Source organism: Natrix helvetica (assembly GCF_964273705.1).
Source record: "Natrix helvetica genome assembly, chromosome: 3".
Classification (NCBI taxonomy): domain Eukaryota; kingdom Metazoa; phylum Chordata; class Lepidosauria; order Squamata; family Natricidae; genus Natrix; species Natrix helvetica.
In genome coordinates, this window is record NC_138549.1 from 92,584,475 (window position 1) to 92,601,566 (window position 17,092).

The window sequence follows — 17,092 nt, forward strand, 5'->3', positions numbered from 1 at the left end:
TGGAAGACATAGTGCATCTAACAGCAAAATATGATGAAGAAATTGAAGGTGTTTATCAAGTGAGAAAAGTGGCGGTTAAAATCCTAAAAATCGAAGAGGAAAATGAATACAAAGAAATTAAAATTGCTGATATTTATGGTGATTGGTTTGTCTCTGAAAAGAGAAAGAGTGGAATACTGAAAGAGGATTTAAATGGAGGGGAAATCTACCCTAGATGACAAGATATAGAAGAAGAAAAAACAAAAGAATTTATGGATTTAAAGAGAGAAATTTTATTAGCAATATCATTGATAACACTACTGACAATTAAAGATAAGCTGATTAAGGAAACAGAAGAAGGGCATCGAAATTATATGATATATTTTATAAGCAAGGAGTTGCTAAGAGGAGTCCATACAAAGTTGATTAAGGAGATGATTAGAGGACTGACACCACAAATGGCAGAAGATATGAGACTGTTTTGCTACTGGAAAGATACAGGTTGATAGATGGAAGAGTATAATTTAAAACTAGTTAAACTTAGTGAAATTTAGTGACAATAGATATAGTTAAATAAATAATTGGTAATGATAATAATGTATACAATGTGTAGTGTTATGATAAGTAATAATGGGATATGAATATTGAATGGTACCCATGAAAGGAAGATTAAAAATCCTTTTGGATTATATATAAAGGTTAATAAAAAAGAACTGTTAGATACAGTTAAGTCTTGATTATTAGCGGGGGAAATGTTATGATACAGGATATAGTTAAATAAAGGAGGGATAATGATAACGTATATATAGACTATGGGTACAACATAAGGAAAGTGGATGTAAATTGTAAACAGTGATTTGGAAAGAATGATTAGAAAACTTTGTTATTAAATATTATGGATGCTTGGCTAGAATAGGACATAAGGATTCAGTGTTATTGGAGGATTTTATAAATAGTAAATGAAATGCCAGTATGTGGTTATGTATTAAATCTTGGTATATTCTATGATGAAGGACGTTTAAACAATTATAGTCAAATGAAAATGGAGGTATGATGATGGTAACATGTATAAATATCTGAGTTAAAATACTTGAGTTAATATGAATTATGTTTGTTGTCTGTGGAAGAGATGCACGAAAGCCTTTTTGTAACCAACTGATACACTTTCTACAGTATGTAAAGAAGAATGTGTTGTGTTAGTTTTGAAAATTAAAAATTAAAACAAAAATTATTTTAAAAAAAACTAAAAATAAATATGAACTAATTGCCAAGCATCCAAATGTAAATCACAGGACCAAGGGGATGCCACAGTGGTCATAAGTGTGAAAAATGATCATAAGTGACTTTTTTTCAGTGCCGTTGTCACTTTGAATGCTCACTAAGCAAATTGTTGTAAGTCAAGGACTACCTGTAGTTATGAAACATAAAAGCACAACCGCAAAATCACAACTAAAATCTGAATAAAAACATGCACGATGCTAGGCTTTCATTTTGTAATCCAAGGAGCAGATCTCGCAGAGCTCAGGTTGACAGCATTTTTAAGAAGGTTAAGTTCATAACACAAGGGCTCCATCTGGATAGGTGCCACTTGGACTACTACGGTAGGAGGAGGCTGTTCTCCAAATGGAGGTTTGCTGTGGAAAAGATCTACCTCTGTGTCCTACCTATCTAGCATAAAGTGGGATGAGCGCATAGGACAAGCCATGCTGAAGAATACATCCTTAAGATACCTAGAAGCCAAGAAATGTCACTCTTGCTTTTCCAGTTGTGAGTTCTACATGCAAGTAACATATGCATGAATATATTCATTTAAGAGTATCTAGAGATAGATGCAAAGGCTCATTCAATCTGAAACAGCCAAAGCCTTTTCATTGCTGCCATGTCTTCAATCACTTTGACCTTTTGCTCTTATGGGTGAGATTCCTATTAGGCTACACAAAACTCTTCCTGGAACTCTTGGCTAATTTGGCAAAAGGATTATTAAGAAGTATGGTTAAGGAGCTCTTTCAACACATGTGTGATATTGAGAAAATGCATACATATTTTTTTTTACTCTTTCACAGATAGGTCAGTGAAAGAAGCTAAATAATACTTCACAGAGCACCAAGCCTTCAGTGGAATTTCTGGATGACCACTAAGAGATACTGCTTCAAAAGACAATTACAGTAAACATTATACACCCATTTATGGCTATTAATATTTTTAAATGAGAATTCATGCAGTCAAGTGCTTTTGCAACCATATTAAAGTTTACTATCTGCATCTGGCTGTAAAACTGTAAAATAAGGTACAATTAACAACATTTCAAAGAAATAAAATTCACAAGGGAAGAAGGAAATCCAGAGATGGGTTGCTGCCAGTTTGGCCCATTTCGGCTGAACCAGTAGTGGAACCGGCAGCAACCCAGGTCTGACACGCCCCCAAACTGGTTCTCTGGTGTCTTCTGCCATTGCCGGCATGGTTCTGTGGACCTGACCCGCCCCCGAGTGGAGGACCTGGTAGTCGCATGGAATAGTGCGACTACCAGGGCCCTAGACCGGGTGGCGCCTTTGCGGCCTCTCCTGCGGCGACGAACCACCCTGGCACCCTGGTTTACCGAGGAGCTAAGGGTGATGAAACGCCACAAGAGACGCCTAGAGAGTCGTTGGAGATCCTCCCGCTCCGAATTTGACCGAGCACAGGCACGAGCCTATTTGAAGACGTACCTTGTGGCATTAAGAGCGGCCAAACGTCAACATTGCGCCGCTCTTATTGCGTCTGCAGATAACCGCCCTGCCGCCCTGTTTCGGGTGACCCGTTCCCTCTTGTTTGAGAGACCACGGGAAGCCCCACTACAGGGCAGAGCAGAGGAGTTTGGGAATTATCTACAGGACAAAGTCGCTCAAATCCGGATGGGATGGACCCCCTTCAGTGGTTCAGTAGAGACGCCCGCTGCGAGTCTTGAGGGACCGCTTTGGGAGGAGTTTGACTCGGTTGCCATCGAGGATTTGGACAGGTTGCGTGGACGTCTGCGACCCACCACATGTTTATTGGACCCGTGTCCCTCCTGGCTTGTACTGGCATCCTGGGAGGTTACGCGCGACTGGCTCCTGGGCCTGGTGAACGCCTCGTTGGGTGAGGGGTCTCTACCGGCCGCCTTGAAAGAGGCGGTGGTGAGGCCCCTGCTCAAGAAGCCTTCCCTGGACCCAACGGACCTAGTCAATTATCGTCCAGTCTCCAACCTTCCTTTTTTAGCGAAGGTTGTAGAGAGTGTGGTAGCACAGCAGTTCCCACGTCACCTGGAGGAAAATGATTATCTAGACCCGCGCCAGTCCGGCTTCCGACCCGGGCACAGCACGGAGACGGCCTTGGTCGCATTGGTTGATGATCTCTGGAGGGCCAGAGATAGGGGTTGTTCCTCTATCCTGGTCCTATTAGATCTCTCGGCGGCGTTCGATACCATCGACCATGGTATCCTGTTGCACCGGCTAGAGGGGCTGGGAGTCAGGGGCACCGTTTTACGGTGGTTTGGCTCCTACCTCTCTGGTCGGACGCAACGTGTGTTGACAGGGGAGCAGAGTTCGACCCGGAGGCCACTCACATGTGGAGTGCCACAGGGATCGGTGCTCTCGCCTCTCCTGTTCAACACATATATGAAACCGTTGGGCGAGATCATCCGTGGTTTTGGAGTGGGATATCATCTGTATGCTGATGACACTCAGCTATACATTTCCACTCCGAACCACCCCAATGAGGCCGTCGAAATGATGTCCCGGTGTCTGGAGGCCGTACGGGTCTGGATGGATGGCAACCGACTAAAACTCAACCCTTCCAAGACGGAGTGGCTGTGGCTTCCGGCCTCCCGGTTCAACCAGGTGCTTCCATCTCTGGCCATCGGGGGCGTCCAACTAGCCCCCATGGAACAGGTGCGCAATTTGGGCGTCCTCCTGGATGCCCGGCTGTCCATGGACAACCATGTAACAGCCGTGGCAAGGGGGGCGTTCCATCAGGTCCGCCTGATGCGCCAATTGCGCCCCTTATTGGACCGGGATGCCCTACGCACAGTCACCCATGCGCTAGTGACGTCTCGCCTGGATTACTGCAATGCTCTCTACATGGGGCTTCCCTTGAGATGCACTCGGAGACTACAGTTGGTCCAGAACGCGGCCGCGCGGGTGATTATGGGGAGGACTAGATACTCCCCTGTAACACCTCTCCTGCGCGAGCTGCACTGGCTGCCTGTGGTCTACCGAGTGCGTTTCAAGGTTTTGATTATGATCTTTAAAGCGCTCCATGGCACAGGGCCTAGTTATATGCAGGATCGCATCCTGCCCCACACATCCCTACGACCAATTCGCGCACACAGAGAGGGACTTCTCCGGGTGCCGTCCGCCAAACAGTGTCGGGGGGCGACACCCAGGAGCAGAGCCTTCTCTGTGATGGGCCCAGCCCTGTGGAATGACCTCCCCCGCGACATCAGGATTACTTCCGACCTCCGCTCCTTCCGTGTACAGCTGAAGACCCACCTCTTTCAATTATCCGGCCTGGCTCAATCGCAATCGTAATCTTCCCATTCCTCCAAACTGTTTTTAAACTGTCCGTAAATATTAATTTTTTGGGTTTTTACAATTGGGGTATTTTAAAGCTGATTTTTAACTGTCTATTGATGTAATTTGTTTCCTCCTCCGTGTATGTATGTGTGTTGTATATGTATGTACGTTTGGTGTTGTTGTTTATGCTCCATTGTACGCCGCCCCGAGTCCTACTTGGAAAGGGAGCGGCTAATAAATCCAAATTTATTATTATTATTATTATTATGCGCAGAACAGTTTTTAGTCAAATATGCATGCGCAAGGAATGTGCGGCTGGCGCGCATGCAGCAAACTGGTACTAACCAGTTTAGGAACCCACCCCTGATCAAATCCTATGAGAAACTGAGAACAAGAAAATGGGGGAGGGGTAAATAAAATGCCAACACCTGTTGGTGCACCCCAACAAGTTCTACCACCTTCACTGGCTGCAAACTGGCAAAAATTAGAAGGGCACTATTGCCATTATACCTCCTCCCTGCCTTTTCTTTTAATAAGAAAAAAGAATCAATTACAGAAATTATTTGTTGCAATGATTCACTGGATGCTTTTGTATCAGCAAACTGCAAAATCATCTGTACTGTAGCTGCCTCAGCTGGATGTTTTGCTCTAGTTTTCTTGATGTGATTGTTTTCAAGAAAAGAACATTTTTAAAATGCACATTCATTCCCAAAGAAGGACAAGAGACAGGATTAAGAACGGTGGTGCTGATTGAAGTAAGATAACTTAATTATAGGATGATTGGCACATCATTTTCAGACTAGATTAATATTTCAGAAGAATATTGGCAGACCAATCAGACTGAGTAATTATTTGACATGAGTTCAAGATGGCAACAAGATATTGTTGGCAACACACACTATCATATTGCCAACTTCCTGTCTCCATGTCTGTATGTCTTGATTCTAGCTACTATTTAAAATAATGCGACAAAAAAAATCTTTGGAGAAAAAAAATAAATGGACTAATTGTTATCATAAATGGGTTTTTGGTCCAGCTGAAGAATTGTGTATTTAATACTGTAAATGATGAGAGGAATTTGCACATTTATCTAATAATTTGGTAGGTAACTACAGTATGCAATATCTTTTTTGATAAACTTGCATAGAGAGAGCACTTGGTTAGTGTGGGTTGTTTTTCATTATACTTGTGTTTCTAATTTGCCATCAGTTGCTCTGCTGATGTAAATATCTTCTTCTAGAGTTTCTTCTATGTTTTATATGCTCCATTGTACGCCGCCCCGAGTCCTACTTGGAAAGGGAGCGGCTAATAAATTCAAATTATTATTATTATTATTATTAATATCCAGTTTTGGTGATTTTGGCAGTGTGGGCAGCTGGAAAATGAAGTCAGCATCCCCATAAAGCTCATCTGCGGAAGGAAGCATGAAGTGCTCCAAAATCTCCTGGTAGACAGTTGTGTTGACTCTAGTCTTAATGAAGCACAGTGGTCCAAAGTCCTGTTGCTCAGTGATCCAAAGTCCTATTTTCTGATGAGAGCAACTTTTGCCAAAAGCACCAAAAACTGGTTCAATGACCGTGGGATTACTGTGCTTCATTGGCCTCTCTATTCTTCCTCCATACTCTGGGTCCTTGGTTTCCAAATAGAGATGCAAAAGGTGCTCTCATCAGAAAATAGGATGGGCCACTGCATTCACTCTTATAACATTGACCCATAGCTTAAAATTATTGTGACAGTTTTTTGACTGTACATGAGACAGCAGCGCACCAGTCTCTGGTCTAGATGTATATTGCCAATTCATGTTAAATTAGAATGTTGTCTGTACATTTTAAGCAAACATGCCTCCACCACCTTCATTATCTTCTTCATCACTATCATCATCATCTCTGAAGTCCTATTACCATAAATCTACCAAATATCATCATCATCATCCTAGCCATTGTGTATCTACTGCAGGATGAAGGCTTCTTCCGCGTGTTTCCAATCAATACAGTCTTGAGCTTTCCTTTGCCACTTGGGCCCGCAATACTTTATATATCACTAACATTTTCATTCCTGTAACCTTCAACTGGGTCAAATGGTACATCGTAGAGTGACAGTACCTTAAATATACTAACCTACAGAATGCATCCAAATTCTGGGTCTGTGAACTCTGATTCCCATGGAATTTAAATTTGGCAATTTTATAAAATTTTATAAAATTTAAATTAAAAAAAAAAGCTGTGAGGGTCAAGCTGCAACTGAATCCTGGGAAGACTGAGTGGTTTTGGTTCTGGTACAGTGCTACTTTTGGTGCTGGATGAGAGAATTATTTTCCCCAAACAGACCTTGTGTGCAATCTAGGGGTTCTCTTATACTCACAACTCCAGCTTGAGAAACAGGTGGTGGCCATGGCTAGAAGGGCCTTTGCTCCACTTCCTACTGTGTGTCAGTTGCACCCATTCTTAGATCAAAGGACTCGCAGTCACTCATGCCCTACTCACATCCTGGTTGGATTACTGCAGTGCACTTTCTATGAGGCTGCCCTTGAAGATTATCCAAATGTTTTAGCTGGTGAAGAATGCAACAGTGTGGGTAGTTATGTGGGTTTCTAAAAGAACATACATTACACCTCTGCTCCATGAGTTGCATTGGTTATGAGTCTGTTTCTAAGTCCAATTCAAGGTGCTGTTTTTGACCTTTAAAGCACTCCATGGCATAGGACTGTTTATTTGAGAAACTGCCTTTCCCTGATTACATCTGGCTATTCCATCAGATCCAGCAGAGAGGATATGGCATGGATTTTATAAAATTTATAAAAAAATATATCATAAAGCAGATAATACAAAATGTCACAAAACATTTCCTATGCTCATGTTTGACTGTGCTCCACATGAGCTATTTTTAAGGCAGGTATACCTCTGAACGTATCCCAGATAGCACACTAGAAATTAGATCACTGTAGAAGGCATTGAAGAATCTGGTAAGAAAATATCTGTAAAAGGCTCACCCAACAGGGCATGGGTTGTTTAATATTGGGATATTGATAGCTATTGATAGCAAACTTCCATTGTTCAAATACAAGTGAATTTATTCCATTGCCTAACAAATTCCTTTGTTGTCTCGCATATTTTCCTTCATTAACATTTCTGCCTGAGGCAGGAAAACATTCAGTTCTAGCATTAAGTAAACTCTGCAGTACTGACATCTGTTAGGCCAACCCCTCAACCATTGCTCCACCTCCACATATTATGAAGATGACACCTTGTATAAAGCACTAGCAGCAACAGTTTGCAGCCAGCTGTAGGTCTGAGATCTTCTTGCTTTCCTGCACCATCTCCAAGAGTCAAAAAATGCAGAGACCTATTGGATGTCCAACTACTGTAAGTTTAAGTTACCTTCTTCTTCTTCTTCTTCTTCTTCTTCTTCTTCTTCTTCTTCTTCTTCTTCTTCTTCTTCTTCTTCTTCTTCTTCTTCTTCTTCTTCTTCTTCTTCGTCTTCTTCTCCTTCTCCCTCTCCTTCTCCTCCTCCTCCTCCTCCTCCTCCTCCTTATGCAGTAGACAACGTAGACAATCTAAGTGTAGAGTTACGTTTCTATACATTTCTGGAATTGTCCTAGCATCCTAATTCCAAACCCATTGCCTGGGTCAAAATGCCTGGGGAAACCACATAGATTATAAACAGGAATAACAAACAAGTAAGCAAGCAAGGATTTAGGACAGAGTAATTCTAAATAAAAGATGATGTTATTTCGAGGCAGCTTTCAATTTACAAATCCTGTAGCACCAGGCACCCAGAAATACAAAAAATGTAATTTGTGCTCTTCAATGAATAAAGTTTTTATAGAAGAAATTTTTGGAAGAAGGATGAGAGTTCACTCATATATGCTTAGCTATAAGTCCCCATTACAGTGAGAATCAACCCTGTATTTCACACTAGACTGCAATTTATTAAGTACCTATTCTGTCAAAATGTGCACTTGTAAACCTATTTTTATATGGCACTCTATAGTATTTCTTGTATACATTCTGTGTTTCTGTTTGATGATTATTTCAGATGGTATAGATCAGGTTGGATTACTTTGAAATACAGACTGAACAAAATCCTTGAGCAAACCTAGTAATTTTTAAGCTATTATTATTATGACCCACCTGTTTTGGAATACTGTCTTTCAAGTTTCAGGGAAATCTGTGAGATTAAAATTCACAGGGAGTCATACAACTGGATTCTGCTTTCTTATCATTAACATCCTTTCTGCATTTTTCCCAGCAAAAAACATTTATATAATATTTAGATTTAAACACCAGATGTTTTTTTAAAATAACATTTTGACTGAATTTTTACTTCATAATTACAAATGGCAGAAAGATAACAACAACGAATTGGAAAATCTAAAAAAAAAAAAAAGATGCAGTTTACGTTTCTTAAATAATTCCTGAAGAAAAGTTGGTTTACCTATGAAAGAGGAAAATCTCTATTGCTATATAAAGAGAAAAAGGATCATACGGTGTCAAATGTGGCATGTAATTATTCTTACAATAAAATCAGTTGCTGAGCATGTTGCTATCAGGATGAAATACTGGATTATTTTAATTGGTGTTTTTTCCAAATGATCTTAGCAATGAGTATAAGAAAATTAAAAATATTTTTTTTAAAAAAGATTCTTGCTTCCCTTATCACATCAGGGAAGTTATTCTGGATCCATATTCTTTGATCCTCCTGAATATATTTTGTGACTGAAACCACATATACTTTGTTTACTTTTCACCCAGATAACTATCCCTTAATGTCTGCTAAGTATTTTGCTAAAGCTGCTGAAAGTTAAACATCATTTGTTCTGGATTCTTGGTTTTTAAATAAGTTTAGCAGAGAAAAAATTAGGCATTCTGAATTATAGCTATTTTCAGTTATTTATTGTTTGCAGTTTTTCTATTAAGCACTCATCTGCTCAGTGCTTCTCTGAAAATAATGTACATGACAAGGTCTGATTATCTTGTCTTGTGATGGCATTTTCATTAACAGCCAAATGATACTAGTTGCAGTGACTAATCATATGTATTCAGGGTTATATATCACTGATTTCAGATAGAAAACATAATTTATTTCATAAAAATGGAAACGGATGTCATAGTACTCCCTGGCAGTTATAGGCCAAATAAAAACACTGAATGTTAAACATTGTTATCTCTGTTCAAGAAAAATGTCCTTTTTTGGCTTCTGTGGTATGAATGTTTGTTCATGTGTATGTTATATTTTTTTTAAAAAACCTCGTCTCCTCTTTTGAGGGAAGGTAGTTGAGAAGCTGGTGCACAACAGCTCCAGAGGGCCTTGGATGAAGTGGATTATCTGGATCCTTTTCAGTCAGGATTCAGACCTGGGTTTGGAATGGGCATGGCACTAGTCACACTTTGGGATGATCTCAGGCAAGGGCAGGATGGTGTTTATCCATCCTCTCCCTACTTGACCTCTCAGCAGCTTTCAATGCCATTAACCATACTATCATTCTGGATCAACTCAGAGGATTGGAGGTGGGCAGCACGATTTCACCTTCTTCTTTTTTGGATCAATTCCAGCCCGTGCTGTAATGGGGAAGGGGAGAAATCTTGCCCTCAGCCCTTATTGTGAAAGTGCAGGCGATGGTGCTCTCTCTATGCTTCTATTTATAATGGAAATGAGGCCATTGGGCAAGCTTGTCCATTGCCATTGGGTGAGGTATCATCAATAGCAAAGGTGGTATTCTGCCAGTTCACCCCGGTTCGGGCGAACTGGTAGTGGTGGTGGCGGGAGGCTCCGCCCATCCATCATCACAGATGCTCTGCATGCACAGAAGTGCCCAGCACGTGCTCCCAGTTCCAAACCGGTAGCAAAGGTAAGAGAAAACCATTACTGATCAATAGGCAGAAATATCCAAGTATACATCTCTATCCCTGGTAAATTAAATGATGCTCTTAATCTCTTATCCTAATGCCTAAAAGCTGTGAGGGTTAAGCTGCAACTGAATCTTGGGAAGACTGAGTGGTTTTGGTTCTGGGACAGTGCTACTTTTGGTGCTGGATGGGTGAATTATTTTCCCCAAACAGACCTTGTGTGCAATCTAGGGGTTCTCTTATACTCACAACTCCAGCTTGAGAAACAGGTGGTGGCCATGGCTAGAAGAGCCTTTGCTCCACTTCCTACTGTGTGTCAGTTGCACCCATTCTTAGATCAAAGGACTCGCAGTCACTCATGCCCTACTCACATCCTGGTTGGACTACTGCAGTGCACTTTCTATGAGGCTGCCCTTGAAGATTATCCAAATGTTTTAGCTGGTGAAGAATGCAACAGTGTGGGTAGTTATGTGGGTTTCTAAAAGAACATACATTACACCTCTGCTCCATGAGTTGCATTGGTTATGAGTCTGTTTCTAAGTCCAATTCAAGGTGCTGTTTTTGACCTTTAAAGCACTCCATGGCATAGGACTGTTTATTTGAGAAACTGCCTCTCCTTGATTACATCTGGCTATTCCATCAGATCCAGGAGAGAGGACATGGCATGGATCCTATTGACTAGGAAGCTTCCTTTGGCAATCTTAGGAAGGGGCCTTTTTCTGCTGTGCCCACCCTCCCACCCCACTGAATGGAACATTCTTTCTGCCAAAATGAGCTTGGCCTTATCCATTTTAAGTCCCCGAATATCTGGTTATGCCATCAAGCCTGGGGACCCCAGTATACTGGCAAAATAGTGAGATGGCTCCAATGTAATTAGCACACATGTGCAATATATAAACATACATATTTTATAATTTTAATAGCAATATTAATGTTTGTTTGTATACATTGTTTTTAGTTTTGTTGCATGCTTCTCAGAGTCACTTGTCTGAGAGATGGATGATAGGTGGCCACACCAATATGATGAATAATAGAGTGGGGGTGGGGAAGGGAGGGAGAGAGAAGATATAGACAGACGTAGACAAAGATACACAAACACACACACACATACACACACATATATACACAAAATTCTTAATTGTATTTGGGCCTTGGAATCCCACTTTGGGATCTCAAAAACAAATGTGACTAAGTTTTAAATAATTGTATTTCAGTTGTGTAGCCTACACAGGAGCACAGTTGATATTTGTCTCCACTCTAGATGACCCTGGTTATATCTAAAGTGATAATGTTAGACTTATAATTAGATATATAACTACAAATCCTTGCAAATATCAGCCTTCTCATACATTATTTACTTTCGCCCTTTCCATACAAGGCCAAGATGCAAGAATATTTGTGTGTGAATCTGTATACTGTCATTTTACAAGGAAGGAAATTGTGTCTCATTCATAAATGGCAACCATTGTGCCAACCTAGTGAATTACAACTCTTTACACTTCCCAGTAAGCATGCTTAACTACTATACCACATTGTCATTTAGGGTTTCTAATATCCCATTTTTAACTATATGTTAATGGGAATAAATCATATTAATTTCAGTGGCACTTGGTGTCTGATAATGAGAATTGCAAGCTTAAGCAGCAGTATCATTATTTAAATATATATGCTATTTACGCGAGATCAGTTCTTTCCTGGAAACCTGGCTTCATGGTCCTGTTAATCTAAAATATTGCTTTGAATATGGAGAAAAAGCATATAACCAACTGTAATAATTCAACATGATAAATTTCTCCCATTTCCTTGTTCAACATTTAGCATTCTGTCAACTGATTAGTTCATGAAATCTGGTAATACACTGTTAAAAAATGGTTTGTTCTGAGGTAATATGTTGATTGAACCCTGTCATAGGATTTGTAAACCATGAATTATGTTTTGTGTATGGTGAAAAGCTAGGTAATCTAGATGTCATTACACAAATTGTGGTTTAGCAGAATTAGTGACTCAGTAATGCTGAAACACTGTTAGTGGTACTTAGGTCAGGCTAACATATCTGAGAAGTAACATCAAAGCTATCACCAGACAGCATCAAAGGTGATAGGAAACCCCAATTCTGCTGCCATCTTGTAGTTATCTGGATTTTGGCAGTTCAGTATTGTGGACAACAGATTATAATTTTCCCAAATTCATAGATAAACCAGCAGAATGGGGAAAGTTCCAGCAGCAACAAAGAGTCAAGTCTAGACATGAAATGAATTCTTCTCTTTAACCAAAACAAGGCAATTTGGTCAGCAAAGTTCAGGCCTCTATTATAAATGTGTATAAAGAACAACAAATAAGAATTCTGTTAAATGTCTTCTTCATCTTACCTTCACTTATGGGGAAAAAATTACATTTCCAATGACACACAATGTTCTACAAGCACAGAATTGTCTTCAGATTTATAATCATTTAATTAACTGGTTAATTAATAACCAGTCTTCCAGTAATTATAATAGTCTGCTTTGTCATTGTTGCAATGTACTTGGTGGTTATTTGAAGGGCTGAAAGGTATACCTTTAAATTATTATTATGGTTTTGGTTGCTTAGTCAGCCAGATGTTTAGCTTAGATTTGGCATTTTTATCCATATACCAAATTCTTTCCAAGAATCTGGGTTAGAGAAATATTGTTTTTGATGGGGTTAAAGTTATTGACATGTAAGATGTTCCAAGTAAACCTGCCTTTTGCAATTGATGGAGAATGATGATTTGGTCAACGCTGATGGTGTTCAAGCAGAAGTCGATTGCTCCCGGTTTGGCCCAGATCGGGTGAACCAGCAGTAGCAGTGGCGGGAAGCTCCATCCACCTGGACGAGAGAGAAAGAGAGGAGGGGGGAGAGAAGAGAGAGAGAGCCCAAACCAGTAGTAAAAAAATTGGCAACCCACCTCTGTGTTCAAGTGGTGTTTCAGATGTTCTGGGATTGCACATAAGACACCAAATACTATTGGTACTATTTTGGCTTTGTTTTGCTACAGGTCATTCTTCTTCTATTTGCACATCTTTGTATTTTGTGATTTTGCTTCAGCTTTTCTGTTTTGCTGTCTCTAGGTACTACAACATCCACTATCCACCCTTTTTTTGTCTTTCTTATCAACATTCATTAAGTCTAGGGCGGTACGTGGCAGCTGCTTCTCTGTTTGAATTCCCAGGACTTTAGCTTCTTCATTTTCTACTTTGCCTATTTTGTGGTCACACCAGTTCTTGCTTACACAACCGAACTAAATGATATTCCTTGCAGATATTCCAAAGCACCATTACTGCTATTTTGTATGTTTTGCTATGTGGTCTACATGATCTTTTTGTAGCAGCTAACTAGGTATTATTATGGTTTGTCACATTACTGTTATTATGTACACAAGAATGTGAAATCACAGCTTCCAGCTCTTTAGCTGATATTGGCCTTCCTACGCTTCACAAAAACCTAGCATGTTGTAATATATTGGCATAGTCCATGTGCAGATCCAAACAGTGTGGACTTTTATAGTTGACAGCTGGAGGGTTTGTCACCTATTTTATTATTATTTATTATTAGGAAATTAACAGACAAGAATAAGAAACAATCCAGCAACAATAATACATGTGGGGTGGTGAATTCTGGGTCTAGGAGTTCTGACATCTTCAATTGCCAAGGTTGAGAAACATAGCTCTAGAGAGTCCAGGAGACACAAAACAGAATTTTCGGCTTAATTAACTTCCTCTTTAAATCATAAGACTGTTTAGCATTTCTTAAACCTGGACCTACTTATTTCTCAAATATGGATAGTTCATTTTTCTTCCATAGTTCATAAATCATAATAGGTGATAAACAGATCTGGTTAAGTTCCATTTACTTTAGAGTCTTATAAAAATAAATAGTTGGTTGCATTTCAAAAACATCTTCTTTAACAATAAATGCATTAATAAAACAGGAGGCCCCTACAGTCCTATGTATCTGCCCTCTTTATACCTCTAATAGGGCAAACACTGCCTGGGCTCTTGCTTGTCATTTTAGCTTAGATCAGCAAAACTTGCATCAACTTGTTTTGACTGCTATAAATAGCCTTGGTCCTGAATGAATCTTCAAAGGCAGAAGTTGGTGGCTACAGATGTTTCAACTTCCTCTTCTAGTTGCAGGTTCTTCAAGCCACCACTGAAGCTATAATCCAGACCTTAATCATGGGTCAATTAGCCATTCATCTGCTTTCTTGAGGAAGTAGCATTCCTGGCGTGCAAGATGGACAGGTTCATCTCTCCTTTCAAGCAACACAGCACTCTTTCCCAGGGCCACAAAGAGCTTGGGGATCATCTGCCAAACTTGAACAGCCAAGATTCATGGAAATGTCAGCATGGCTGAACTGGAGTGGAACTTGGCAAGGAAGAGGAAAAACTTCTCGGGGCTTGTTATTCTGCTATGCCCAAAGCCACTTCTTTCTCTTAACATCCTGTCCTCTATTTTACACAGATAAGATTAAGGTACTATTTTAAAAAAGGGAAAAAATATGTGTCAGTTTAATTTTACCTATCTCGCTCTGTATAATTTTGTGTACATATACATCCATGTTTTCTTCTTTGGCATTCCTAAATTCTCCTAAATGGTTGTGTATACAAACATGAGATAAGTTACACAGACTGTAGCAATACTTTAAAGGAACTGTGCCCTTCCCAGATTCCACAAAAAGATAAACTTGGTTTGTAGTGTTGCAGTTGGATGCTATGTTTGCACATCTGCATACCTTCAAAACACCTTTTGGAGATCAAAGCCAAAGTGCGGCACAGCCCTACATCACAACAACCAACACCTTTCCATGGGTCTCTTGATGTGGTCTTTTTTCTACAATCATATCCGTTTTTTTAAAAGAAATTGTCTCATTGGAAAATACATTTCGAAATTTTCCTCTTCCTCTCTCCTAGCTTTTTAGGAACCTTTCATCAAATTGATACCAGGAGGAGGAGAAATTAGTAGTGTTGGAAGAAATGTCCATCTAGGTGCAGTTTGAAGTGGGAAGAAAGATATTGGAAACATGGAGACTGCTTGAAAAGATGGTTTTAATAGTGGGCAGGACCATATGGTTTGACATCCTGGGCAAAAAGGCACATGGGTGTGTGTGTGAGAGAGAGAGATTTATGCTCTCTATTGGGCTTTGAATTTGAGCTTGTATTCTGATTGGTTGTCAGACTCCCATGGGGCCACACAGGGGTAACTTTGTAGGTTGTCTTTTGAATCCCAAGCTTGGTTGAATCTTACTGTAATGTAAGATAATGTAATGTAATCTTCCCAGGTGCCATGTGGTAAATTCTGTTGCTAGATGTGTAGAGGGCTAATCCTACCTTTGTTGGATCTTGGGTGAGGGTATTTGCTAGACCTAGCTATCTCTTTATCTCTTAAGTGTTGACATCTGCTGTGGGCTATTGAGGAGGGTGGGGGCTATTAAGAGTGAGTCTTCTTCCTGCCTAAAAACACGTTTCTCCATTTCTCATCCAGGGAAATATAATATTCTGTTTTTTTAATATTTCCTAGAATATCTCATTCTTCTAGGAGAGGGGTGGGTGCTAACTTCCTACAGAAAGAAAACAATAGAATGACAATGAACTGCACTCACAGAAAAGAGAGACCAAAATGTCTTTTTTGTATATCATAACCACTGTATATTGTGGTATCCTATTTTTCACAGTGTGGCAAAATGATTAGGTAATTAAAATGTTGGAAGCTGTCAGGGAGCATTGAAGGCCACAAGGGGAGAAGTCAAGGATCAAACAACTCAAAGACTACTCCTCTTTTGTGCAGTCTTGTAAAGTTTTGATAAACAAGCCCTGCATTTGTCAGTCTTTCATCTTTGATATCTTTTCCAACTATATCGGAAGCAAACGTCATCTGTTGAATAAGGATTTACGTAATCCACATGTCATTGATGTAAAAGATATCATAAACAAGACTTAGTGTAGCTGATAAGAGGCCTGCTGCAGGCTTTCTTCTAGTTAATCCCTAGTAGGATATTAATCTTATCTGATTATGAAATATGTAAAAGTGAGAATGATTTCTTGGGAGTGAAGCAGTTATGCTGGTTGGAAGTTTACAGGAGATATACTAGTACTTATAGAAATCATCAGGATAAAAACAGCTGCTATGTCCAAAGGTAAGCTTGAGTTTGGAGAATCTGGGCTGTACAGATAGTCCTCGATTTACAACAGTTTAGTGACTGTTCGAAGTTACAACGGCAGTGAAAAAAGCGACTTTTGACCATTTTTCACACTTATAACTGTTGCAGCATCCCTAAGGTCACATAATCAAAATTCAGTGGATTCCCAGGGGTGTGTGTGTATGTGTGTGTGACTTTTCACCAGCTTTTTATGACTTTCTGACAAGCAAAATCAGTGGGGAAGCCGGTTTCACTTAACATCCGTGTTACTAACTTAACAACTGCTGTGGTTCACTTAACCACTCTAGGAAGAAAGGTCGTAAAATGGGGCAAAACTCCCTTAACAAATGTCTCACTTAACAACATAAATGTTGGGCTCAATTGTGGGGTAACGTAGAGTGTATTAACTGGCCTGAATGCAACAAATACAGCAGTTTAGATCATGATTACCAAGAAGTAGGTTCAGTTTAGTTGGCTTCTCTATGTAAAGTTGAAGGGGATGTGACTTTATCTTCTACCTCAGGAAGCAAAATATCTCTGGCATTCTCCCCCTCTACCACTCCTCATTCTAGCATTCTAGC

General features: G+C 40.0%; 1 protein-coding gene across 1 annotated transcript in view; it reads left to right on the forward strand.

Annotated features, from left to right (window-relative positions):
• The first annotated feature begins 7,754 nt into the window (after positions 1 to 7,754).
• The window catches only part of LOC309388895 (uricase-like), a 48,287-nt gene continuing 38,949 nt past the window's right edge, over positions 7,755 to 17,092 (forward strand). The window contains exon 1 of the mRNA XM_081946635.1: positions 7,755 to 7,870. Coding sequence (XP_081802761.1) covers positions 7,841 to 7,870 — 30 coding nt within the window. The 5' untranslated portion in view covers positions 7,755 to 7,840. The remainder of the gene's footprint in view (positions 7,871 to 17,092) is intronic.